The 22,515-nt window shown below is 58.1% G+C and overlaps 9 protein-coding genes across 9 annotated transcripts; 4 read left to right on the top strand and 5 right to left on the bottom strand.

Moving 5' to 3' along the window:
- Positions 1-1,669: 1,669 nt before the first annotated feature.
- Positions 1,670-2,617, top strand: B0H64DRAFT_315608 (Eisosome component PIL1/LSP1; the record flags this gene model as incomplete). Its single annotated transcript, XM_062800249.1, has 2 exons — positions 1,670-2,164; positions 2,231-2,617. Coding segments are annotated over 2 exons (882 nt in total), but the record flags the coding sequence as incomplete, so codon positions are not given.
- On the bottom strand, positions 2,612-6,147 carry B0H64DRAFT_24217 (MCM2/3/5 family-domain-containing protein). Its single transcript, XM_062799860.1, has 3 exons — positions 5,643-6,147; positions 3,452-5,586; positions 2,612-3,391 (listed from the first exon to the last, which is right to left on the bottom strand). The coding sequence occupies exons 1-3, from the start codon at positions 5,977-5,979 to the stop codon at positions 2,810-2,812; spliced, it is 3,054 nt and encodes a 1,017-aa protein (XP_062664333.1). The 5' UTR covers positions 5,980-6,147; the 3' UTR covers positions 2,612-2,809.
- Positions 6,148-6,160: 13 nt separating this feature from the next.
- On the top strand, positions 6,161-7,219 carry B0H64DRAFT_381937 (Longin-like domain-containing protein). Its single transcript, XM_062802835.1, has 3 exons — positions 6,161-6,476; positions 6,555-6,641; positions 6,701-7,219. The coding sequence occupies exons 1-3, from the start codon at positions 6,437-6,439 to the stop codon at positions 7,183-7,185; spliced, it is 612 nt and encodes a 203-aa protein (XP_062664332.1). The 5' UTR covers positions 6,161-6,436; the 3' UTR covers positions 7,186-7,219.
- B0H64DRAFT_449318 (DHBP synthase RibB-like alpha/beta domain-containing protein) lies at positions 7,213-8,876 on the bottom strand. Its single transcript, XM_062807084.1, has one exon. The coding sequence runs from the start codon at positions 8,614-8,616 to the stop codon at positions 7,318-7,320; it is 1,299 nt and encodes a 432-aa protein (XP_062664331.1). The 5' UTR covers positions 8,617-8,876; the 3' UTR covers positions 7,213-7,317.
- Positions 8,877-9,226: 350 nt separating this feature from the next.
- Positions 9,227-12,536, bottom strand: B0H64DRAFT_370015 (uncharacterized protein; the record flags this gene model as incomplete). The annotated part of the gene is made up of 3 exons (XM_062802067.1): positions 9,227-11,698; positions 11,791-12,091; positions 12,235-12,536. The coding sequence occupies 3 exons, from the start codon at positions 12,534-12,536 to the stop codon at positions 9,227-9,229; spliced, it is 3,075 nt and encodes a 1,024-aa protein (XP_062664330.1).
- A 535-nt stretch (positions 12,537-13,071) lies between these two features.
- Positions 13,072-14,606, bottom strand: B0H64DRAFT_334386 (uncharacterized protein). The gene is made up of 2 exons (XM_062801102.1): positions 14,267-14,606; positions 13,072-14,206 (listed from the first exon to the last, which is right to left on the bottom strand). The coding sequence occupies exons 1-2, from the start codon at positions 14,271-14,273 to the stop codon at positions 13,557-13,559; spliced, it is 657 nt and encodes a 218-aa protein (XP_062664329.1). The 5' UTR covers positions 14,274-14,606; the 3' UTR covers positions 13,072-13,556.
- Positions 14,607-14,812: 206 nt separating this feature from the next.
- B0H64DRAFT_414608 (uncharacterized protein) lies at positions 14,813-16,362 on the top strand (the record flags this gene model as incomplete). The annotated part of the gene is made up of 2 exons (XM_062805047.1): positions 14,813-14,981; positions 15,062-16,362. 2 exons carry the CDS (start codon positions 14,813-14,815, stop codon positions 16,360-16,362), a joined length of 1,470 nt encoding a protein of 489 aa, XP_062664328.1.
- Positions 16,363-17,861: 1,499 nt separating this feature from the next.
- Positions 17,862-19,955, top strand: B0H64DRAFT_414607 (uncharacterized protein; the record flags this gene model as incomplete). The annotated part of the gene is made up of 5 exons (XM_062805046.1): positions 17,862-18,306; positions 18,340-18,403; positions 18,434-18,640; positions 18,677-19,709; positions 19,743-19,955. 5 exons carry the CDS (start codon positions 17,862-17,864, stop codon positions 19,953-19,955), a joined length of 1,962 nt encoding a protein of 653 aa, XP_062664327.1.
- A 441-nt stretch (positions 19,956-20,396) lies between these two features.
- Positions 20,397-22,030, bottom strand: B0H64DRAFT_437949 (NADH-ubiquinone oxidoreductase 49 kDa subunit mitochondrial precursor; the record flags this gene model as incomplete). Its single annotated transcript, XM_062806303.1, has 3 exons — positions 20,397-20,413; positions 20,484-21,225; positions 21,332-22,030. 3 exons carry the CDS (start codon positions 22,028-22,030, stop codon positions 20,397-20,399), a joined length of 1,458 nt encoding a protein of 485 aa, XP_062664326.1.
- Positions 22,031-22,515: the final 485 nt, after the last annotated feature.

Below are 22,515 nucleotides of genomic sequence, written 5' to 3'. Positions count from 1 at the left end.
GTCATGGGATGGACTTGCATATTCAGGGTCCTGGGCAACCATCCTATATACGTCAGCTCAGGACCCTGTTTTTGTGTTCTTAAAGGCCGGGCTGTGTATGTATACAAGTTGAGATAAATGTAGGTCCAGTTGACCCGACTCTGGTGAACAAACATCAGACCTTACCACTCGATCTGGGGAGCTACCACTCAACAAGTCCTTACTTGACTCGATACCACCTATTTCTTTCACCTACGCATCAAAACCATTTCCCTAGCCAACACCTTCTCACCTCCTAACTGGGAGAGAAATACAACACAAAACGTTCAAAATGTGCTTCCGGATGTTCCCTGCAGAAAAATACTACTATCACGAGGAGATCATTCCCGTGCGGCCTCGCTATCACCATCACCACCACCACCACGACTCGCCTCGCTCAAGCTACTCTAGTCACCGCCATAGACACTACTCGCCAGGCCCGAGGACGAGTGTGACAAGCTTCAGGAGGTCGACCACCCCGGTTGTTTACAGCAGACGATGAGATTACCACGGCTGAAAGGAAGCTAGAATGGCCCGGGGGAGGGGGGGGAGAAGAAGTAGGGTATTTCGGGGTATTGACGGGATTCATTGGATATATTTCGGACGGCGCTTGGGTTAGGATGGTGTTTGGAAAGACTTGGTGGAATTCATGGTATCGACTGAGACAAGATGGCGATGGACATGCGCGAATCTGTATTTGGAATATAACAATTTCTAAATTAATATCTTTCTCATTCGATCGAGGAAAGCCAAACTCAACATGAGATAGGATGTGAGAAGGGATGGTGATCGCATGCAAAGTGTGGTGGGGCAGGGGTCATGAACGATGACGTCACAAGCTGGTAGCATCGACCCATGATCAAAGAGCCTGAGAGAGAGCTCTTGTTCAAAACGGTCGAGCTTGGTGAAAGGCATTACGTCGGTTTTGGGGGTTCGCCGCCGAATGCAGTGGGCGTTTTAAAAGAGCACCAAGGAGACACAGGCTATGGACGGGATTTACATGATGATGATAATCTTCCTTCGACCAACACAGAATAGCAGAATATATCTCCCAGACTCAAGTTTGAGCTGAGGAAAAACACCAACTTGGCATCGTCATTGTACTCGCCAGCTAGGCTTGGCTCAAGTTTCGACTCTCGCGGGAACCAAACCGCTCTGGTACACAACCCTGGAAGCACCTGCCTCACACTCTGGACCATATCCATATTGAACTGAGGGAAGGAGCAGCAAGCAACACTCCGTGTTGGACCTGCCCAACATATCTAACTATTCGAGGCCTCAACAAGAACTCCCGTCTCTATAGTATTTAAAACACCGTGACTCAAGATGATGTAAGTCACCAACCCCTAAACAGCACACTCCCCAACCACACTCCAACACCAACCACGAAGCCTGCCATGTCACGTCGAAGCACCGATAGCGCCCGCTTCTCCCTCTCAGCCCAGTGGTAACAAAACACCAACCACACCCCCCTTTCCTTCTTCCCCGAACAAACAAACAACCCAAACTAACCACCCCACCCCCCCAAACCAGGAACCGCGCCCTCTCCTTCCGCTCCTCCAACCGCTCCTCCAACGGCACCACCACCTCCAACACAACCACGACATCCTCCAGCCACCACTCCTCCTCCACCGCCACCGGCGGCCACCGCAGGCCCTTCTCCTTCCACTCGCTACGCGGGACCACCCAGCCGGCACTCTCGAAGCGCCTGTACCGGCTGATCAAGTCGGCCAACGCGCTGGTGTCGGCGCACGAGACGGCGGCGCGCGAGCGCCTGTCCATCGCGACGCAGCTGTCCGAGTGGGGCGAGCAGACGCCCGCGGGGTTTGGTACCAGTATTGGGGGTGGGGGCAATGATGCGGCGGTGTCGGATGTGAGCGACAAGATCGGGGTGCTGCTGTCGGAGCTGGGCGAGCAGGAGGATGCGTACGCGGCGCGGCTGGACGAGAGTCGGGCGGTGTTGAAGGTGGTGCGGAATACCGAGAAGAGTGTGCAGCCGAGTCGGGATGGGAAGAGGAAGGTGGCGGAGGAGATTCAGAGGCTGAAGATTAAGGAGCCCCAGAGTGCGAGGCTGGTGACGTTGGAGCAGGAGCTGGTGAGGGCCGAGGCGGAGAATTTGGTGGCGGAGGCGCAGTTGGGGAATGTGGTGCGTTGTTTCTTTTTTGTCTTCTTCTTTTTCTAGGGGTGAGGTTGTACTGACGGGTGGATATAGACCAGGCAAAAGCTCAAGGAGGCGTACACGGTCGACTTCCTTGCCACCATCGAGCGCGCCGAGAAGCAGGCCATCCTGGCGCGGCACGGGCTGCGGTTGTTACAGCTGCTTGACGACACGCCAGTGGTACCCGGGGATGTACGACCGCCGTACGCACATGCGTCACAGACGAGGCAGATCTTGAACGACGCCGAGGATGACTTGCGGGAGTGGCGGTTGGACGCGGGATTCGTGGGCGACGATAAGACCGTTGTCATGGACGGGAGCGAGCCGATGGCGCAAAAGGGCGAGGAGACGGGGAAGCAGAAGGAGAAGTCGAAGCAAAAGGAGGCCGAGAAGGGGAATGCTGCCGGCACGGAGGGCGATGGGTTGGGTGACAAGTACTGAGGACGATGGGCAGGCCGGCCGGCGTTGGAATCGTATTCGATCATTATACTAGCTGCGGAAAGTTACCCGCGATAGCATGCGAGTTTGGGCTTTGACGGAAACATGATTGGACATCAGATATACGCCCCCAGATGTGAATAAGACACCCTCAACCAACCCATAAGCCATGACCCTCATTCATCCCTCACATCATCAAACACTCGCAGTAACCCTCCTCACGTTCTTTCTCGGCCCTTCACCACTGATCATGACCGCCCCTTCCATCTCCAACGTCCTCATCACCTCGGCAAACTCGCTCGGCTCAACCGGCACGCCAGCCCCCTCGGCAAGCCTCCGCGCTACCTCGGAATACCTCACCGCCTGCCCGCCCGCCGTCAACTCGTCCAGCAACCGGACGACGGCATCCTTCATATCGGACTTGCGCTTGCGCTCCGCGGCGCTGGTGCCCTCGGTCAGCAGGCTCATGTCGATGCGGCCCTGGGAGTCGGTGGCGGCGGTCTTGAGCGCGGAGCGGATCAGGCGCACGGCTTCCTGGACGTCGTGGGCCGTGACCGTCTCGGACAGGCGCATCTTGGCGTGCGCCTCGGCGAGCCGGATCATGGACTCGAGCTGCCGCGTCGTCGCCGTGATGCGCTTCTCGGCCGCCCGCACGTCCTGCCCGAGCTTGCGCATCTCCACGTAGGCGCCGACCAGCTCGCGGCCTGCTTCGGGTGAGATCTTGGGCTGGATCTTGGCGCGTGCGTATGAGATGTACGAGGTGAGGAATTCGATGGGCTGGGGAGGTTAGGGGTTGGTACTGGGTGTGAGGAAAGGGAGCGGTGGGGAGAGGCTTACCAGGATGTCCTTTTCGCTTTGGGCCGACTCGGGCTTGTCCTCGAGATACATGGAGAGCAGATGGCGCGCCAGCCGCTGGTCGGTCTTCTCGTCGACCCGGTCGAGGATGAGGTACACCAGGTCGAAACGAGACAGCAGGGTAGGGGGGAGGTCGATGTTCTGCGGTACTGACATGTCCGGGTTGTAACGACTGCCGATCGGGTTGGCGGAGGCTAGGATGCTTGTCCGGGCGTTGAGCGTCGTGATGATGCCGGCCTTGGCCACCGACACGGTCTGTTGTTCCATCACTTCGTGGAGGACTGATCGTGTGGAATCGTTCATCTTGTCGAATTCATCGATGCAGCATACGCCTCCGTCAGACAAAACGAGCGCACCGGATTCGAGTACCAGTTGCCGGGTCTCGGGATCGCGGGTGACATAGGCGGTGAGACCGACCGCCGAAGAGCCCTTGCCGCTGGTGTAGACGCCGCGGGGGGCGATCCTGTGCACGTATGCCAGGATTTGCGACTTTGATGTCGATGGGTCACCGCAGAGCAGGATGTTGATATCCCCACGATACTTGGGGCTCGCCCCCTTTTCAAATGTCTTGTTGGTGCCGCCAAACAGCTGAAGGAGAATGCCTTTCTTGACATCGTCCATTTCGTAGATTGAAGGGGCGAGCGAGCGAGAAAGCAAGTCGTAGATATCTGGGCGGGCCGCCGTCGCCCTGATTTTCTCCTCCTCCTCGGGCGAGACTTTCTTGATTTCGTCGAGACTCTGCCCGCTGACGTGGGCCTCCTCTTCCTCGGCCAAATCGAGGGTGGTCGGGTCCGCGCCCATCCGCTTCTTGTCCACCTTTTGCACATGCACCACATCGACGTAAGTCTTGTGCACGCTCTTGACCGTCCTCATGCGCGGGTTGACGCGCACTGGCGTGACCTTGTAAATACCCGTGAGCTCGACCCGGTCACCGGCCTTGCAGAAGTCGACCAGCTCGTTGTAGACGCACACAGACACCGAGTGGGGCGTTTGTCCAGGGGGGACGGCGTCTGGGGTTTCCTGCAGCTTGATGACTTGCTTGTCCTCGAACATGCAGCGGTTATGGATGATTTGCATCGAGTTCTTTTGCTTGCAACGGGCGCGCGGGCATTCGGTGGGCTCGCGGATCTTGCCGCGATCCAGCTCGACCGAGACGGAATGTCCGCAAACACTACACTTGAAGAAAGCTGCCTTCATGTCAGGGATGACAGGTGTCGCCCGGATAACGAGACCCTTGATGGAGATGAGCTTGTCCATGTCCGAGGGGTTGAGGTCTCGCAGGTTGATAGACTTGTCGGAGCCCCAAGGGCGAACAAGATATTGCTGCTTCATAACTTGGTCCTCGAGGGTCAGCTGCTCTCGTTGCGCGGGCCGGGGTGTCGACGGCTCCTCGCCCCGATCGGAGCTGGGGAACGCAATCTCGGAGCTCTGTGAGGCTTGGGGCGCGCTGGGAGCTGCCGTGTTGTGCGAGGCAGCTCTCTGGCTTGCCATTTCTGCCTGTGCAAGCTCGATCATGCAGTCGTGGACACACTGATCCATGACGGGGATGATTTCGGTCGGGTACGCCTGGCACTGATGCCACAGCTTCGCCGTCCGCGGGTAGGCCTTGAGGTCCCGGAGGTCCAGGTATAGCTTGTTGGTGCCCAGCAGCAGCATATTCTCCATGGCCTCCCAGTATGGCTTCGAATCAGCCTCGGGTTCCCCATTGGTGTCGGCCTCGGTGGCGCCATCTGCCCACATACGGTACTTCCGGGTGAAGTTCTTGAGAAAGTCCCTGAACGCGGCGAAGGAGTCCTCGAGGGAAACGGTTGTACCCCAGACAAGACTCTGGCTGGGTCCGCCAAGAGCGTCGGCTTCCGAGGTATGGGGGTTGTTGTTTGCAAACGAGGCGGCATCCGACCCGTCTCGGACAACACGACCGGCGTCATCTAGGAGGATACGGCGCGGCACCTGAGGCGTTCGGACGACATCCGAGTTGATGTCTCCGCGGTAGGATCTGGCGGTGTTCGATCGCTGCGAGTTCACAAAGAGCGCGCTGCTGTCGCTGCGGAGATCGGACTGCTGTGTGAGTTGGTGGCCGGGGCTAGAGCTAGGGTCATAGCGGATCGGGGACGAGTCTGCGCGGTGAGCTAAGCGGGGCCCAAAGATTATTTCGCGCAGAAAGATGTCTCACCTCCAATGAGGCCACGGCTTGCGCGGGGAGTCCTGTCACCGGCGCTTTGCGTCTCTGTCTGCTGGCGCAAGGGCGAGCTGGGTGCGTTGTTGTTGACGGTGCTCTGGCTATCGGTCATCTGCCGAAGGGGAGAGGAGGCCCGGTTGGCACCGGGGGCGGGAGACGAAGACTGGTAGAACAGCGGACTCGAAGCCAACTGTGAGGACCTTGTCTGGCGAGGGGTTCTCTCCGCTGCGTTCGAGGGGCCAGCCGCGGGGCTGCTTCGTTGTTGCGAACTGCGGGTTGCCCGGTTAGGCGTCGCAGAGCTGCGCGTTGACCTCTTTGAAGGCGACGACATATTTGCTGCCGCTATTTCCAATTACTAGTCTAGAAGAGTGGTGGCGGTGGGTGTTGAGGAACGCGGGGTGAAGTCGTTGACGACAGGGGAAGTGCAGTGCGAAGTGGGACGCTGAGTTGGGCTGAATGGCGGGCAGTCAACGCAGGGAAAAACGGAGACACGCGAAAGTTCGCGTTGACCCAACCACTTTACGCGTCGCCAGGGGCACTGCGCGCAGGCCATTAAAACCCCGCTGCAAGATAGGGACCTGTAATTGTGGGGCAGCACAAGGGAGCCAAGGTCAAGCCACATCACAGCGACAAGACCCCACAACTCCAGAACGCCGCAAATCACCAGCCAAACGACGACAGCAGCACATCCCACCTACGATCACCCGGCTGCCCATTGCGCCCCCCGAACCCGTAACTTTGTTGACGAATATTTGGACGAGCCGGGTACCAATAGAAACACCGCCACCATGTCGGCAGGAATGTCGCTGTATAGCGTCAACGCTATCCGTATGAACAACTCGCGACCCGTCACCAGTTGCGACTGAGCTCCTGGCATAACCTGCGATCAAGCTGACACCCGGCCAGTCATCCTTTCTAGCGAGGACGGGTCGCGGATATTCACAAAGTACTACACCCCGCCGCACCAGGCGGTAACGAACCCAGCAGGAGCCGGTATGAGACCCGATGACGGAGGAAATTAAGAAGGGCCGATCGAGTATTAACTTGCGCAGCACCCGCCAGCTCCTCGCAGAACCCCTACCCCGACAAGACCTCCCAAACCCGGTTCGAGAAGGGCCTCCTCCAAAAGACGGCCAAGCAGACGGGCGACATCCTGCTCTACGACAACCGCATCGTGCTGTACAAGATGGAGTCGGACGTGGCCCTCTATGTGGTTGGCAGCGTCGGGGAAAACGAGATTCTGCTGTACAATGTGCTGCTAGCTCTGCGCGACAGCCTGCACCTGCTGTTCAAGCAGTCGGTCGACAAGCGCACCATCATCGAGAACTACGACCTGGTGTCGCTGGCTGTCGATGAAATCTGCGACGACGGCGTGGTACTCGAGACGGACCCGACTATTATCGTGCAGCGGTGCAGCAAGGCGCCGTCGCAGGACGTCAACCTCAGCCGGATCGATCCTTTCAGCGAGCAGGGCGTCAACAACCTGGCGCAACTAGGCAAGGCGAAGCTGACGGACTGGCTGAGGCAGGGGTTGTAGGGGGTGCGGGAAAGGGGGTTATGATATGAGTTTAGAGTACTTCGTGAAAAGACCTTGGGCGAATTGCGCATCATCGAGTAGCAAAAACTGCTGAGTGGAAAATGCCTCCTGGGAGACGTCTAATGCGTCTATCTAAGCCCTAATTTCTGACGCCGCCTTCCTGAGCCTATTCATGACCGCCGCCGCGATATCGTCCCCATCGCTAACCCCTTCCACGAAGATGACGTCCGCTCCGAGCCTGTCCAGCTCTCTCAGCGCTGCAAATAACCCGTGTGCCACCCCCTTGACGTCCCCCCCAAGATCCACATCCAACACCCTCCCCGCCTCACTCCCATCCTCACCCAGAAGCACACCCTCCTTAACCACCAACCCCGTCTCCCCCTCCCCATTCACAACCGCCGGCTCACCCAACCTCGCGCACCCCAGCCCCCCCGCAACAGGCCAACCCCCCGTCCTAATAACCCCCACCGTCTCCCCCCCACCAGCGCTCACCTCCCCCAACCCCACCCCCTCCCTCCCCGCCTCAAACAACACCACCCTCGCCCTCGGACTATAATGCTTATACTTCATCCCCGGCGCCCTCGGCGGCGCCCCCCCTCCCACCCCCTCCCCATCCACATACGCCTTCCTCACCCCCTCCCACCCCTTACAACCCTTCAACTCCTCCATCCCCACCCCTCCCGGCCGCAGCACCACCGGCGGCACACACATCCCATCCACCACCGTACTCTCCACCCCCACAGTACACGCCCCGCCATCCAGCACCAGCTCGATCCGCCCCTCCAAATCATCACGGACGTGCGCCGCGGCGGTGGGGCTGGGCCGCGTGGAGGCGTTGGCGGAGGGCGCGGCGAGCGGGGTCCCCGCGAGGGCGATGAGGGTGCGCGCGAGGGCGGAGGCGGGCATGCGCGCGCCGAAGGCCGGTTGGGAGGCGGTGACTTCGGGCGCGAGGGGGGAGGGGGATGGGAGGGGGAGGAGGATGGTTAGGGGGCCGGGCCAGAAGCGGGTTATCAGGGGGTGGTAGATGGGGGGGATGGGGTCGCTTTCTTCTTGGGGGGTGACTTCTGGGGAGTGTGGGGGGGAGGAGTCAGAGGGGGAGAGGAGCTGGCGCAGCATGGTCAGGTCGCTGATGTGCACGATCAGGGGGTTGTCGGAGGGCCGGCCCTTGGCCGAGTAGATTCCCCTGACGGCGGCGGAGCGGGTGGCGTCGGCGCCGAGCCCGTAGACGGTCTCGGTGGGGAAGGCGACGGGGACGGCGGTGGTGCGCAGGAGGTGTGCGGCTTCCTGGAGGGGAGCCCGCACGGCGTCGTCGGTTGCTGTGACTTCCCACGTGGTGAGATCCGGTGTGCCGTCCGGGGTAGAGGATGTCCACCGGCCGAGGGCCGAGTCATCCTTGCCGGCAAGCGGCACTTTGAGGATTCGGGTTTTCATGGCCGAGTTGTGGGTGAGCCGGGGCTGTGTAAGTCCTGCAAATGTGATCTGCCCGAATCGGTTGTGACTGAATCGAAATGGAAGATTCCTATTTGCCGCGGACCAGCGCGCAGAAAACCCAAGCAAAGAAATGCCCGCCAATTTGAACGTCCTCGGACGGCCAGACTTTGAACGTGATTTTTTCCGATGATATCCGTTTTGGCTCGTGTTGAGTGAAAAGGTGCGTTGTTTGGTGTAAGTTGTGTTGTTGAGTCACCGGAGAAATTTTTAAGCAGCTCCAACTTCAATCAGGTATTTCCATCATCACTGCCTGGTTTTTAGTGATGCCGACCAAATCAACAACACACATTTAACTTCAAATTATAGCACGGTTTTAAGAATCAATGAGATCCCCACATCCATTTCCGTAAAGCAAAGTAGGTAGTTAACCCGCGGCTGAATAAACGCCGAATCCGTCTCTGTCCCAACGCCATGCTGGCTGCCCATGCTGTATCATCCGATGTACTCTACACATGAAGAAGAAAGAAAAAGAAAAACTTTAAACCGCGTAATGCAAATCGTGTCCATAGGAAACCCACGCCGCATCAAGATCCATCTCTATTCCCCATGCTCAACCAGCATAAGCCTCGCTCCCCCTGCGCCCCGCCCGCACGGGCAGCGCAGAAACATACGCATTTGTGGCACCGAGTTGTTCCGAGAAGCTCGCGAGCAAGCGCATCACCTCGTCGCGCACCTGCTCGCGGCCGGCGGCGCCCTGCATGACTCTCGCCGACGGCGGTGCCGGCACGCCCCCGTTGGCATCCGCGTGATCCGCCCCCGAGCCGTTCATGGCGGCGACCCTCGGGTGCTGCAGCTGCGTGCTGTTGATGCTCGCGCCGGACTGCGACCGCGCCCTGGTACGCGCCCTGCTGGGCCTGTCCGATATGCTCACGGGTGTCGACATGCCCATGGTGAGGTACTCGGATTCGTACCCGCTCGTCGAGTAGCTGTCGTCGTCGTAGCTGGTGGAGCGCGAGTGGGACGCCGACTGTGAGCCGCTGCGGCCGCCGGCAGGGATGAATTCGGGAGGCATTGATTGTGTGTCATCGGTAGTAGCCCTCGCTAAACGGGCAAAATCGCTGTCATCCGATATGAAGATGGAGGGCTCGCGGATCCCGAGTTGAGTCGGCTGGTAGAGGGACGCGTGGCGCTCGAGATCAAACGGGTTGGCGCCACCGATATCTGAGCCAGCCACCGAGGCGACATCCGAGTTGGCCGTTGATGGCCGGACCAGCTCAGGCATTACCAGGCCTTCGTCGAGATCGATAAGACTCCCCACCGAGGCACGGTTGTCTTGAGGGGGCTGGGGCGGTGCGGGATCATACGGCTCGGCGTGGAAACCGTTCGGGTCTTCTGTCGGGTGATAAATCAAAGGAGGACGTGGCGTCGGGTCGGACCGTTGCTCGTGGAACGGGAACCGGGACATTTCCGGATTGGCGGATGCCGGGGGGGCCATGGTCGGGAACTTCCACTCCTGGGTACGGCGGTTGGGGTTCAAGTCGGCGGGATCGCTCAAGGGTGGTTTATTAAAGTCGGTAACATCCTCATTCTCCGAGTCGCTGGGAACACGCATGCCAGCCCGGATAGTCGCCATGTCGACAAACTGGGAGAGGTCGCCACCATCGTGAAGGGAGGCATCAAGGTCAATCAGCGACTCCCGGAGGGTCGAGTGAAGCGAGTCGTCTCGCAAGGGAAGGTCAGACGTGGTGGTCATGGGAGGGGGCGGGGCTCTGCCATAGTATGCGCGCGAATTGTCTTCGTAGTTGGAGATGGTGTTGGGGTCGAATACTTTCTCGAGAGGCACCGTTTTTGGTTGGAGCTGTGGAGGAAGTCGTCGGCGCTGCTTGGGCTTGGGGGGGCGAGAGGTTTGCTCGTTCAGCTCAAAGTCGACGTTGGACCCATACACGTCAAAAACCGCCCGGGCATCCGTGTCAACGAGCTGCCGGTCAAAGTCTACGGTGGTGCTGAAGTTCCACTCGTCGCTAGGGAGGGTCGAGGATTCATAGTCCGACGGCCCTAGCACGCCGACAGGAGCAAACAGCGACCTCCTGACACCGCCTTGACCCTCCCATAATTTGTATGCCTTGACGAGGTTGGCGAGCGAAGCGGCCGGGTATTTCTCCTCGGTGCCGGAGATGAATGGGTGCCGCTGGATTTCCTGGATGCTTGGCCGCTTGGCCGGGTCTTCAACGAGGCAAAAGGCCACTAGGTCCTTGATCTGGTCTGAGTAGTCACCCTCCAAGCGCGGAGCGTGATGCTTGATGTATTGGCCCAGCTGATGTACGTTGAAGCCCGCCATGACGTTCGGAGGGAGACCCGAGGCCAATTCATAGACCAACGAGCCAAAGGCCCAGATGTCGACTGGTGTGCTGTAGGAGGGAACAGGGTCGAAGAGCTCCGGGGCCATCCAGTTAAGGGTCCCGATAAAGGTGGTGCGCTTGTCGACCTTGGACTCGACAATCCCGGCCACGCCAAAGTCGCAGAGCTGAACGCTTCCCGCTTCAGTCACCAAGACGTTGGCACATTTGATGTCTCGGTGGATGATGCCTTCTTTGTGGACCCAGAAAATGGCCTCTGCCACCTCTCGCACGATGGGGATAATCCACTTGTCTTGCAATCCGCCAGGCGCTGTGGGCTTCATCAGGGTCGCGACACTTCCTCCGGCGCAGTACTCTGTGACCATCCACATGGCCTGACCAACCGGCAGAGCGTCGAGGTTGAGGTTGATATTTTTAGCGCCGCTCTCGCTGAGCTTTTTGAGTGTCGAGAACTCATGCATGAACTCGCTGTACGTGTCAGCGAGTTTCGGGTTGAGGGTGTCGCCCTCCTCGATGTTGATGATTTTGACGGCGACGAGTGCTTTCGTTTTGACGTCGGTGGCCTTGTAGACTCGACCGTAATTCCCTTTGCCGATTAACTCTTGGAGTTGGTAGGGCGGAACATCCTTCCCCGCCTTGTTGCAGTCCTCTTCAACAATCGCCTGCATTTTTTTCGCATCCTCAACCGCCTTGTGTTTGCTAGTAGGAAAGCCCGAATTTCGGACCTGCAGGTTGGTACTAGCCATGACAACCGGCGAGGCTCGGTCTGAGGACCAAGCTAGTTGCGGGAAGAGGGCTGGTCGGTGCTGTTACGCACCCTCGGGTTCCCGGGAAGCTCGGCGAACTGGGCAACCGGCAACGTATCGGAGGAAGCGCTGCTAGAGGCGCTGCTAGAACTCAGGGCGCGTGGTGGAGAGGATTGGTGGTCAAACACCAGCGAAAATGACAGCTCGGTCGGCGATCCCCGCTGGGAGCTGAGCTGGTGGCTCCGAATTTGAAGGCTACGAAGCCGGCTCTCGACTGCGCTTACGCTCTTAGACTGAGGCGCCTCGTGCTCCTCCTTCTTCTCCGGCTCTGGGCCTTCCCTCTCGGCACACTCTTCCGAATTGGCCGGTTCGCTGTATTTTAGTTAGATGGTTGACTCCAAAGCTCTCAATAAAAACATGGCCATACAAGGAATGATGATTGGGGCGGGAAAGGAGGGGAGGGTAGTAGTCCCATGAAAAGCACGATGATAGAAGGGAACACTAGTACTACTTACCAGTCCTCTGGGAGAGCGATCTGGTCCAACCAGCGGAAGATGAACCGGCGCTGCTCCGGGAACAGCGGCGAAGCCTCCGTCGGCCCTGCGTCGGCAGGGAGGAACGGGAGAGGGTCGGTGGGCGGGGGGCCCGGGCGAGGAGAGACGGAGGGATGGGTCCGCGGAAGGCGAACCTCGCGGGCGGTGGCCTGGCGGCGGGTCGAGGCAACCTCGCTGCCCTCGCTCGGGTCGCCCCTTCTTCGCTGGGCGGCAGTGGGAGGGTTGGTGGACCCTTGGCGCTTGTCTTCGTCTCCGTTCTGCATCTTGGTTAGTTTGTTGATGGTTCAGTTGCGTTGGGAAGAAGCGAGGGCAACAGAAGAAATGATTAAATAGTGACTCACACAAAGTCACTAGCAGCAGCAACCTGTCCTAAGATACGGGGCAATGATGTCCTCGAGGCTCTTTGGAGTGTGAGTTCAAGTTGGCGGCCAATCCCGCGCGAGGAATACTTGGGCAAACAATAACAGTGGTGATCTTGAATAGCTGCACTTGTAGAACAATATTATGCTGGCCAGGCAATACCAGATTGCAGAGTACTGATTCGAAGAATGCCTTTTTTATGTCAGATCGGATAGTTCTCGATGCTGGAGTCTTGGTGGTGAGTTGGACTACCTAACCACAGATTACCACCCTGAACTGATCCAGGGGTCACAGAACCAGACGAGGTTAAAACGACGCTAGTGAACATTTTACCCAATCATATTAGGAACAGACACGTGCTGCACGGACCATTTGTCAAGCGGCAGCTGCCGCAAGTGAAGGTTGCAGGGATAATCGTGCTTCAAGCCACCCGTGCCAGGCACTGAAACGTGAACTTTTCAATCTTTTGGAGTTCCATCACGCTGGCCGCCGGACCTCGACTTTTCCTTGTGTTGAGTTCTATGATCATCAGTGTATTGGAAACCTTTCACTTTGCTGGTGGGACTTCATGACAATATTTCCCAATGATGTGTACCTTTCAGTTTGTTACAGTTCTTTATGACCTTTAATCGCTTTATCACCAAAGTTGAGACGAGACGGTTCTCCATTTTAGTTACATAGGATGATGCGTCCATCCCATCTCCTCACATCTACTTGCGACGACTACTAAATCCAGCACAAGACCAACTTCCTGGAAATATCATCATGGAAATGACCAGCGTCCAGCTTTTGTCATGAATTTACGCCCAGCACGTCCTCACAAGCATCCCCACTTGCTACTTCCCTCCCAAGACCATCACCCAAAAAGTGCATCGAGGACCACCCACCCTGGGCTAGGACTTCCACACCCCCTATTTCTCACCCTATTTCCCCCCCTCCCCATCCAACCTCGCAACCATCTTCCCATGAATCCCCTCCCAATCAGTCTCACACTGCCCCTTCACAATCCCCACCAACAACCTCGAGCACCTTATCGTAACATCCTCCACCAGCTCCAACCCCGGGCCCGCCTCACCATCATCATCATCATCACCCCCTCCCTCTCCCTCCTCAGCACCAGCAACCTCCCTCACCCGCCAAAACGTCTCCATCACAATCGACAGCGGGCTCCTGATCCGCACAAACAGCCCGTCCTCAATATCCGTAAGCTCAAAGATACTAACCACATTGGTATCCCATATCCCCGCGGGGATGGCGTGCACGATGTCCGTGACGCGGTAGCATTCGGGCACCGTTTCCGCCGCTGCCTCCCCACCCGCCTCGCCATCCTGGGAGGGTTCAGAACCAGACTGGGGTTGGGGCCGGGCGCGGAGCTCGGTTTTGACGTAGTCCGGCACGGCCGGGGGAGGGGTGAGGGTGGCGTGCTCCGCTTGCGGGATCAGCTCGGACTTGGTCATGTGGGGGTCGCATGATAGGAAGAACTGGTGGTCGGAGAGCATGGCGATGGCCTGGGCGCGGGTCCGGCCTCGCGGGAAGCGGGTGGTGTGGGTTACTGTGGCGGTTGTGTTGAGGACTGGGGATGGGGGTTAGTGAAGGGGTGAGTGGGAGGTGGGACAGACGGCTGGGAGCTTACAAGACATTGTGGGTTTGGTGTTTGGTGTTCGGGTTATTAGGGAGGTATGTTAAGGGGTTTATTCGAAAAATCCCGAGTATGGCTGGGTTGGATAAATATTTGAGGTTGTGTGAGGGTAGATAGTTTCCATACGGAACCAGAATTGTGAGAGGAAAGCGGTGACAGATGGATGGATTAACCACTACTATTTATTAGGGCGCTGCTTGTTGATGTCCCAGAATTAGTAGGAATATCTGACACAAATTAAGTCTCGGCATGCATATTGACAAGGTCAGCAAGGTCTCAGCTGTTTAGTCAAAAGACTTGTTCCTTGAGCTGATCAATAAAGTACCGTCGGATGCGGACTAAAAAGGAGAGTGAAACACTTCAAGCGCCACCAAGGAGACTGACAACTCACTTACACACGACCGAGGGGTCCGATCGGGGTTAGGGTTGCATAGTGGCATGCCTCGGTCGAGCTTGGACTTCAATAAGGTAACTCACGAATATGAACCTCGACTTTAACAACCCGACTTTCTTGAGAGATAAGCGCTCAAGTATGCAACAATGAACACTGCAATTAGGCGACGAAGCGCATACGTGTGTCGGAGCTGTACTCAAAGTCTCCAGAGACAGCTGCGGCGAACCTATGCGAGCGCAACCGCGCAACCAGACATTTACGATGTGGTCTGCGTCGGGGGAGGCCCCGCGGGGCTCAGTCTCTTGACAGCATTGCGTAAGTAATATTGCCTAGCGACATGTCGTTGCGATACTTTTAAGATGTTGGAGCTAGGATCCTGACCATTGGCCTTCTAGGCGCAAACCCGGTTACAGCGCATCTCCGAATCGCCCTCGTCGAAGCCCAGGACCTGGCCAAGACCAAATCGTGGAAGCTCCCCCCAAACAAATTCTCCAACCGATGCAGCTCCCTTACACCGTCGTCCGCCTCCTTTCTCGACCAAATCGGCGCTTGGTCACATTTAGAGCGAGACAGGGTTCAGGCATACCAGGAGATGCAGGTGTGGGATGGTGTGACGGGGGCACGGATCGAGTTCGACTGGGCCCCGGGCGCCGCACCTGCTGCCGGGACGACGATCGCCTACATGAACGAGAACTTGAACCTTACGTCCGGCTTATTGAAGCGGATAGAGGAGCTGGGCGGCGTGTCCGTGTTCGACAATGCGAAGGTCGAGAAGATAGCGTACGGGGAGGAAACGGAGGACGTGGATCTGCGAGAATGGCCTGTTGTCCACCTATCCGGTGGCAAGCAGCTCTCTGCCCGGCTCCTGGTAGGCGCAGATGGCGCGAATAGCCCTGTGCGGTCGTTCGCCGGCATCGAGGCTCGCGGCTGGGACTACAACCGCCACGGCGTCGTCGCCACTCTCGAGATGGAAGGGGAGGGCTGGGGGGGAGAACACCTCAAAACTGCTTACCAACGCTTTCTCCCTACGGGGCCAGTCGCCATGCTGCCCCTTCCAGGAAATCATTGCACGCTTGTGTGGTCGACAACCCCCACCAACGCCTCCCGGCTGAAGAGCCTATCGGCCAAGGACTTCATTGCTACGGTGAACGCCGCCTTTCGGTTGAGCCCGACAGACCTCGAGTACATGCATACACAAGAGTCAGGGCAGGCCGAGGAGTATTCCTGGAGACTGGAACACACTCCCCTCGACTATCGAACTATTCCCCAGACGGCTGTGGGTGTCCAGGAAGGCACCGTCGCTTCGTTCCCCCTCAAGCTGCGGCACGCAGATACCTACATCGCGGAGCGTGTGGCTCTGGTTGGCGACGCCGCGCACACCATCCACCCTCTCGCAGGGCAAGGCCTAAACCAAGGCCAGGGCGACGTGCAAAGCCTGGCCAAGGCCATAGAATACGCCGTTGGCCACGGGCAGGATATCGGCGTCACAATGGCGCTAGAGCCGTACGCCTCCGAACGCTATGCGGCGAATCATTTGCTTCTCGGAGTCTGTGACAAGCTCCACAAGCTCTACTCGGTTGGCAGCGGTCCCTTGGTGCCCCTGAGGTCGGTCGGCCTAAACGCCGTCAATGCCCTTGGGCCCCTCAAGTCCTTCTTTATGAACCAGGCTGCCGGAAACGGGATCAAAGTCTTCTAACGGCCGGGTAGCCCATACTCCACCTGCCGCGTGGACTTGTCCTACTCTCGACCCCCTTGTTGTACAGATTTGTTTGCACCATGTATCATATCCTTATTTCCCGAGATGTCAGGCCTTGACAGATCCGGATGGAATACAAGAAGTGGAGGGTTTTTACGCTTCTTCCTGAATGCTACCACCGGGTTCTCCCGGGCCATCAACATCGTACGAGGCGGATGGGATGATTCGTCACGGGGCCGACCCGGTTTGGCTCAACAAAATGCTTTGCTTACCCATTCGAACCCTCTTGGTTTCTCATTTCCACGCCCCCATCTCCTTCCTTCCTTGCCCCATGACTCATTATATTTCCGGTCACACGGACTACAGGCCACGCCAGTCAACGAGATTAGCTTCTGGTCTCAAATTTCCAGGTTCTCCTTATTGGCGGAGGCCACTCAAGTAAACAAGGAGCGGTTGCCCCGTTACAAAGCTCCTTGTTTGAATCAACCCAGGATGCCCGTTCGCCCCGCTTGTTCCTTTCGCAAGCCATCACTCACACAAAGCTGTGTGTGATTCTCAACTTTCTTATCCCAATACAGCAAGGGTGTGAACATGTTGCTCAGCCTTTTACATCCCATGTTTAGTCCCAAGAGTGCTAGCCGGGTGATCAAGGCCAGCTGTGGGAACCAGCTACGAGCTTTGAAATGTTTCTCTTGCAGCAGGACTCATACTTGTGCCTTCCAGCAAGTTTCTTCGCCTTCTTAACGGCCCTTTTTCCCCTATCCGCTTTTATATCCCCTTCCACATTCTTCTCCCGCAACATTTCACAACCAGACCGCAACTTGACCACAACTTAACTGCAAACTTGGCTTAGCTTTTCACAACTTGCCTCTCCGGGCCACACCCAACTGGTGAGGTCTCACCGTTCTAGTGCTTGACCAACCAGTGGTATCAGAGAGTAAGACAATCCGGTCAAGCAGACCGGTGTCCCAAATGTTCGGGTCATCCACGAGATCAACCAAACAAGCTCATTATTGTGGAGGTGGCATAGCACTGGATGTGTGGCTCTGACGGTGCTCAGAAGCAGGTACGTTCTTTGGTGTGACAGAGAAGCAAACACCTTTTACTTAGTTTCCACTTTCCTAGCCCCTATTTCCATTTCTACATTCAATCTTTCTATTCTTCAAACCTGCCAGCTCCTGAAAGCTGGACGTGCTGGGTTCTACTTGTAAGCGGAGGATCTCAAGTTATTTTGTGCACATGCCCCTTTGCCCCATCCCAAGACTGTCGCCATTGTGGTCTGTTTATGCCACGCCGAGACCATCACAATAGTAACCGTCGTGCGCCGAATAGAGCGTTTCCCTTTCAGAAGCACCCCTATCTGGGAATCCCAGTCCCCTATTCCAAGACCTGTTCCACTTTCTACGTTCAGCCCCCATTTCCCTCCTTCTAACCTCACCACCACCAGGGTCCGAATTTAACGAGTACCACTCGCAGAACCTTGTCAACTACCAGTCAGGATGTGCTACGAAGAGTTCATCGCTTACCAGTGCGGCCACCGCTCCATGGGCGTGGTGCGAACCTGCCCCATGACCACGGCCGGCCACAACTTTCCGATATGCGGCATCCCACCTCACAAGCCGCATTATGCGGAGACCATGTGTACACCCTGTGAGCGACAGCTGCATTCTCGCTGGGTCCTGATCAGAGAGTGGGAGCATCGCTGGCTTCATGAGCGTGGAGCCTGCGGCTGCGAGGTTATCTTCCCGGGTCTCCTCACAACTCCTCGAGTCATCGGCCACACATCGGTTGTTGAAAGCCCAGCTTCAACCACCGGTTCGAACGTTATGGCCACTGCAGATAGAAATGATGCCACACCGAATTCCATCGATGGCGTCGAGAGCTTCAAGGATAGCCAGGGACAAACTGGGCAGGGTGGCGCCGAAAAGAATACCGCCTCTTCCAGTGCCGCCGGCCAAATCCCGGCGCTCTTTGCAGAAGGGGTTACCGAGACGGGCGAGCACCGCGTTGCTGTTCGACTCCCGGGACTCTATGCGGCTGAGTGGAAAGCCGATCACGCTGCTCTCCACAGGGCTGGGAAGTGCACATGTGCAGCAACCTTTGCCCCTTATAAGCCGCGGGTCACTGATGACGAGCTGACTACCGACGACCGAGACAACTTGTCCCAGTGGCGCCAGAGGGAGATAAGAGAGGAGAAGAGTGACCACAGACACGGTATCGAAGGCCAAGTTGACGAGACCACGCAGCGCATTGCCGAGATCAAGAAGACGTTTGGAGAGTTTGAAGTTGAGGAAGAAAAACCGCCCAAGGTTAGGTTACCTCGCCTCCCTCCCCCGGCCGCCGCAGAAAGCCAAACCGTCAAAGTCAGGGGCCAGAACCAGGGCAACAACACCCGCCACTTCAACCGCCGCGGCGAGAACCGCCGCGAGAGAAACCTCCCATCACGCCCCCGATCTCAACCTACTCGATGGTCCTCCGCTTCACCCCAAAGCCTGGGGGGCCAACTCATCGTCTCCTCTCAGGCTCCATCCCCGCCCTATCCCCCTCCCACAAACCAACCATCCACCCAAGCAGCCGCAACCGCAACCGCAATCACAATGCCAATGCCAGCACCAGTCCCGATGGGCTACCACTACCCGGAATACCCGCACCACCAACACCCGCACTGCCCCGTCCCAGCCCACCCAACTTACGCAACGGCCACAACCTTCAGCGACGCCATCCCCGCGGGTGCCTTCCCGTGGGCGGCCGCGCCGCAGGCCACGCCGGGTATGCCATGGCTGACGCAGGGGCCCGGGCCGTACCGCACGCCAGGGCTAGTGCATGCCCGGACCGGCGGTAACCAGACCGACACCGGGGGTGGAACAGGACACGGTGGTGTGGGCTACAATACATATCCTCAGCACCAACCCCATCATCTCGGTGGATATGCACAGGGTTATGCACATGCACACGGCCACGGCCGGGGCTATCAAATCCAGACCCAAACCCAGACCCACCGCCACCAGCGGCAACACGGCGGTGAGCGGCAGCTCGCAGCGCCGGAGGGGATTGTACAAGAACAGGGACAGGGACTGGAGGTAGAAGAGGATAGAGGAAGGGGCGGATGGAGAGCGGCCGACCCCCACACTCACACGCACCACCAGTACCCGCAACAGCCGCAGCCGCACCAACAGCACCAGAACTACGGCAACACCGCCAACCGTCCCGAGATACTTCAACCCCTTTGCGGTCTGCCCATCGGTGCCGGGCCTGAAGGCGTGTCGCACATGCCGGACTGGTTGGAGTGTCCGCTGCGGCGGAGTTCTAGTGTCGGGGTGGCTTTGGTTATGGGCGGGGAGGGAGAAGTTGGGTTCGGGGTTGGGAGCGGTAGGGGGGAGATCGAGGGAGAGGTACCGGACGAGGTCGAGGGAGAGCTGGCGAGTATTACGGGTGAAGACGGAAGGGAGGTCGTGAGAGGGGGCGTCATGAGAAATGAGAGGCGAAGACGGGGCGCGGAGCAGGACGAGGGCAAGGAGCGCGAGGATGACGAGAGCGACCGGCTGCTGACACCGCCGCCGCCTCCGACGCGCCGGCACTCGGCGGCCACTTGATCGAGCGAGGGTGAGTCTGTCAAGCGGAAACCCCTGACTGCATGCACGGGATCAACATGCTGACCAAACCACGCGCACAGCAGCTGTCAAACAGTGTAGGATATTTACGTCGTTACCAGGGCATGGGGAAATGGAAATCTGGTCTGGGGCATCCCACTCTCAACAGACCGGCCCCGAGCAAGCCCCGCCCTCGGCTTATGATACAGCGGATACAAACGAAACGACGACCAGAACGAGCGTTCCGCTCTACTTCACCACGACCCAACTTCAACCCACCCCCAGGCTGGCCTAGCCCTAGCTCATTCGAGCAAGGGCTCAATCTATTTATCTATGCCCGGGGAACAAACCACACCGCGCTAGAACCGCACCGCAATGATTTTCTCATCAAATTGATTTCCATCCGCGATGATTTCCCAGTCTTTGATTTTGGTTTCCCCAAGTTTACCGATCAACCTCGCCTGCGACGGCGTTAGCATGACACTCGACTTTTACAAAAAAAAAAAAAAAAAAAAGAAAACAAGAACTCACCAAACACCAGATCCATGGTGCCAATGACAGCCACGGCGTCAGCCAGCAGATGCCCCCTCGAGACGTGATCGAAGCCGCTAAGATGGGCAAAGCCCGGAGCGCGGATGGACACGCGGTAGGGGCGCTCGGAGCCGTCGCTGACGACGTACACGCCCATCTCGCCCTTGGGCGCCTCGATGGCCGAGTAGGTGTCGCCCGGCGGGACGGCGTAGCCCTTGGTATAGAGCAGGAAGTGGTGGATGAGGGCCTCCATGTTCTCCTTCATGGCGGAGCGGGGCGGGGGCGAGATCTTGTAGTCCTCGACGCGGACGGGGCCGGCGGGCATCTTGTTGAGGCACTGGATGATGATGCGCAGCGACTGGCGGAACTCCTCCATGCGGCAGAGGTAGCGGTCGTAGCAGTCGCCGTTGGTGCCGACGGGCACGTCGAACTCGACCTGGTCGTAGGCGTCGTACGGCTGGCTCTTGCGGATATCCCAGGGGACGCCGGACCCGCGCAGCATGACGCCCGTGAAGGACAGGTTGAGCGCATCGGCGGCGCTCACGACGCCAACGCCTTGCAACCGGTTGATCCAGATGCGGTTGTCCGTCAGCATTTCCTCCGTCTCGTCAATGCGGTCGCCAAACTGGGTCGCCCATTGGTAGATGTCGTCGAGCAGGCCGACAGGGATGTCTTGGTGAACGCCGCCAGGGCGGACGTAGGCGGCGTGGAGACGAGCGCCAGAGACGCGCTCATAGAATTCCTGGGCAATGTATATTAGCTTCACTAGTCCTGCTTTCCCTCAAGTTTCCACAATCCATGGCTCCGCCCCTCCCGCCTGCTCTTGTGGTGTTCTGTGCTGCACTAACCATCAATTTCTCTCTTTCCTCGAAACCCCACAGGAACGGCGTCAGCGCACCAACATCCATGGCGTGGGTGAGGACGGCCATGAGATGGTTCAGCACGCGGGTGAGCTCGCCGAACAGGGTCCGGATGAACTTGGCGCGGTCGGGGATCTCGATGTTGAGCAGCTTCTCGACGGCCAGCGAGAAGCACTGCTCGTTGGTCATCATGGAGACGTAGTCGAGACGGTCAAAGTAGGGGAGCGCCTGCAGGTACGTCTTGTACTCGCACAGCTTCTCGGTGCCGCGGTGCAACAGGCCGACGTGCGGGTCCGACCGGATGATCTCCTCGCCGTTCAGTTCCAAAATCAGGCGCAACACGCCGTGGGCAGCCGGATGCTGGGGGCCGAAGTTGACCGTGTAGTGGCGCACTTTGCGATCCTCGACTGATTCGTCGCGGGATTTTTTCGTGGCACTGGTGTTGCCATTGTTGAGCTGGGCGTGGAGGTCATAGGGGTCGACGGGGGTCGCGAAGTCGGGGCCCGTCGGAACCAGGCGGGTGCCTTGGTACTCCTGAGGTTCGGCATAGCGACGGAGGGCCGAGGCGGAGAATGCGCGGGCGGGATGTGAGATGGAGCTGGCGAGCGCTGGTGATGGCGACGTTCGGGTTCGGGTACAGAGTCGCTTGGCACTGCGGCCGGCGAGCCGGTACAGCGTCGCCGACATGGTTGTGTGTGGAGGATGGAGTGGAGAGAGTGTCGAGGAGAAGGAGATTGCCGGTTGCGCTCTCCCGGGTTGCTGCCTCTTCTCCGGCGTCAATGGCTGGCAGTGAGCTTCGGGTTGTTCGCTAGTGGGGAGCACAGCACGTTTTACGGCGGTCGTCACTGATCCCCCAAGCTTCAATTGCTCAACCCCCCCCTCAAGCTCCTGATTGGGTGGTTGCGGCGTGGGTTTTATCCGAGTGCCGTGCTCCCTTTAGGACTCTTCTTATTGGCCAGCAGAGGTGAAGTTCACGAGATGGAGTTTCGAGAACCTCTCCATCGATCCATCCATCGATAAATCTCGGCAGCTTGGGGTTCAAGGTAAAGGAGAGAACCGTCCATCGCCTTCCCGGGTCCAGTTGTTTTGAATGAAGGCAATGCAGGTTAATTGACCTACACTCTCAACAACAGCAATCGTAGAAGCCAGGGCACAATAAACCAAACCCTATC

This window comes from Chaetomium fimeti, assembly GCF_033439085.1.
Source record: "Chaetomium fimeti strain CBS 168.71 chromosome Unknown B0H64scaffold_1, whole genome shotgun sequence".
NCBI lineage: Eukaryota > Fungi > Ascomycota > Sordariomycetes > Sordariales > Chaetomiaceae > Chaetomium > Chaetomium fimeti.
The sequence above is the reverse complement of the archived record's forward strand: the minus strand, read 5'-3'. Positions and strand labels throughout refer to the sequence as shown.

Coding starts and splice junctions, on each gene's coding strand:
- B0H64DRAFT_24217 (XM_062799860.1), bottom strand. CDS start 5,979: ATGTCGTCGCCTTCAAAGAGGTCAACGCGCAGCTCTGCGACGCCTAAC. Junction 5,587..5,642: donor AAGCCGTGGCCTCATTGGAG/GTGAGACATCTT, acceptor CTCACCGCGCAG/ACTCGTCCCCGATCCGCTAT. Junction 3,392..3,451: donor AAAGCGAAAAGGACATCCTG/GTAAGCCTCTCC, acceptor TAACCTCCCCAG/CCCATCGAATTCCTCACCTC.
- B0H64DRAFT_381937 (XM_062802835.1), top strand. CDS start 6,437: ATGTCGGCAGGAATGTCGCTGTATAGCGTCAACGCTATCC. Junction 6,477..6,554: donor GTATAGCGTCAACGCTATCC/GTATGAACAACT, acceptor ACACCCGGCCAG/TCATCCTTTCTAGCGAGGAC. Junction 6,642..6,700: donor AACGAACCCAGCAGGAGCCG/GTATGAGACCCG, acceptor TAACTTGCGCAG/CACCCGCCAGCTCCTCGCAG.
- B0H64DRAFT_449318 (XM_062807084.1), bottom strand. CDS start 8,616: ATGAAAACCCGAATCCTCAAAGTGCCGCTTGCCGGCAAGGATGACTCG.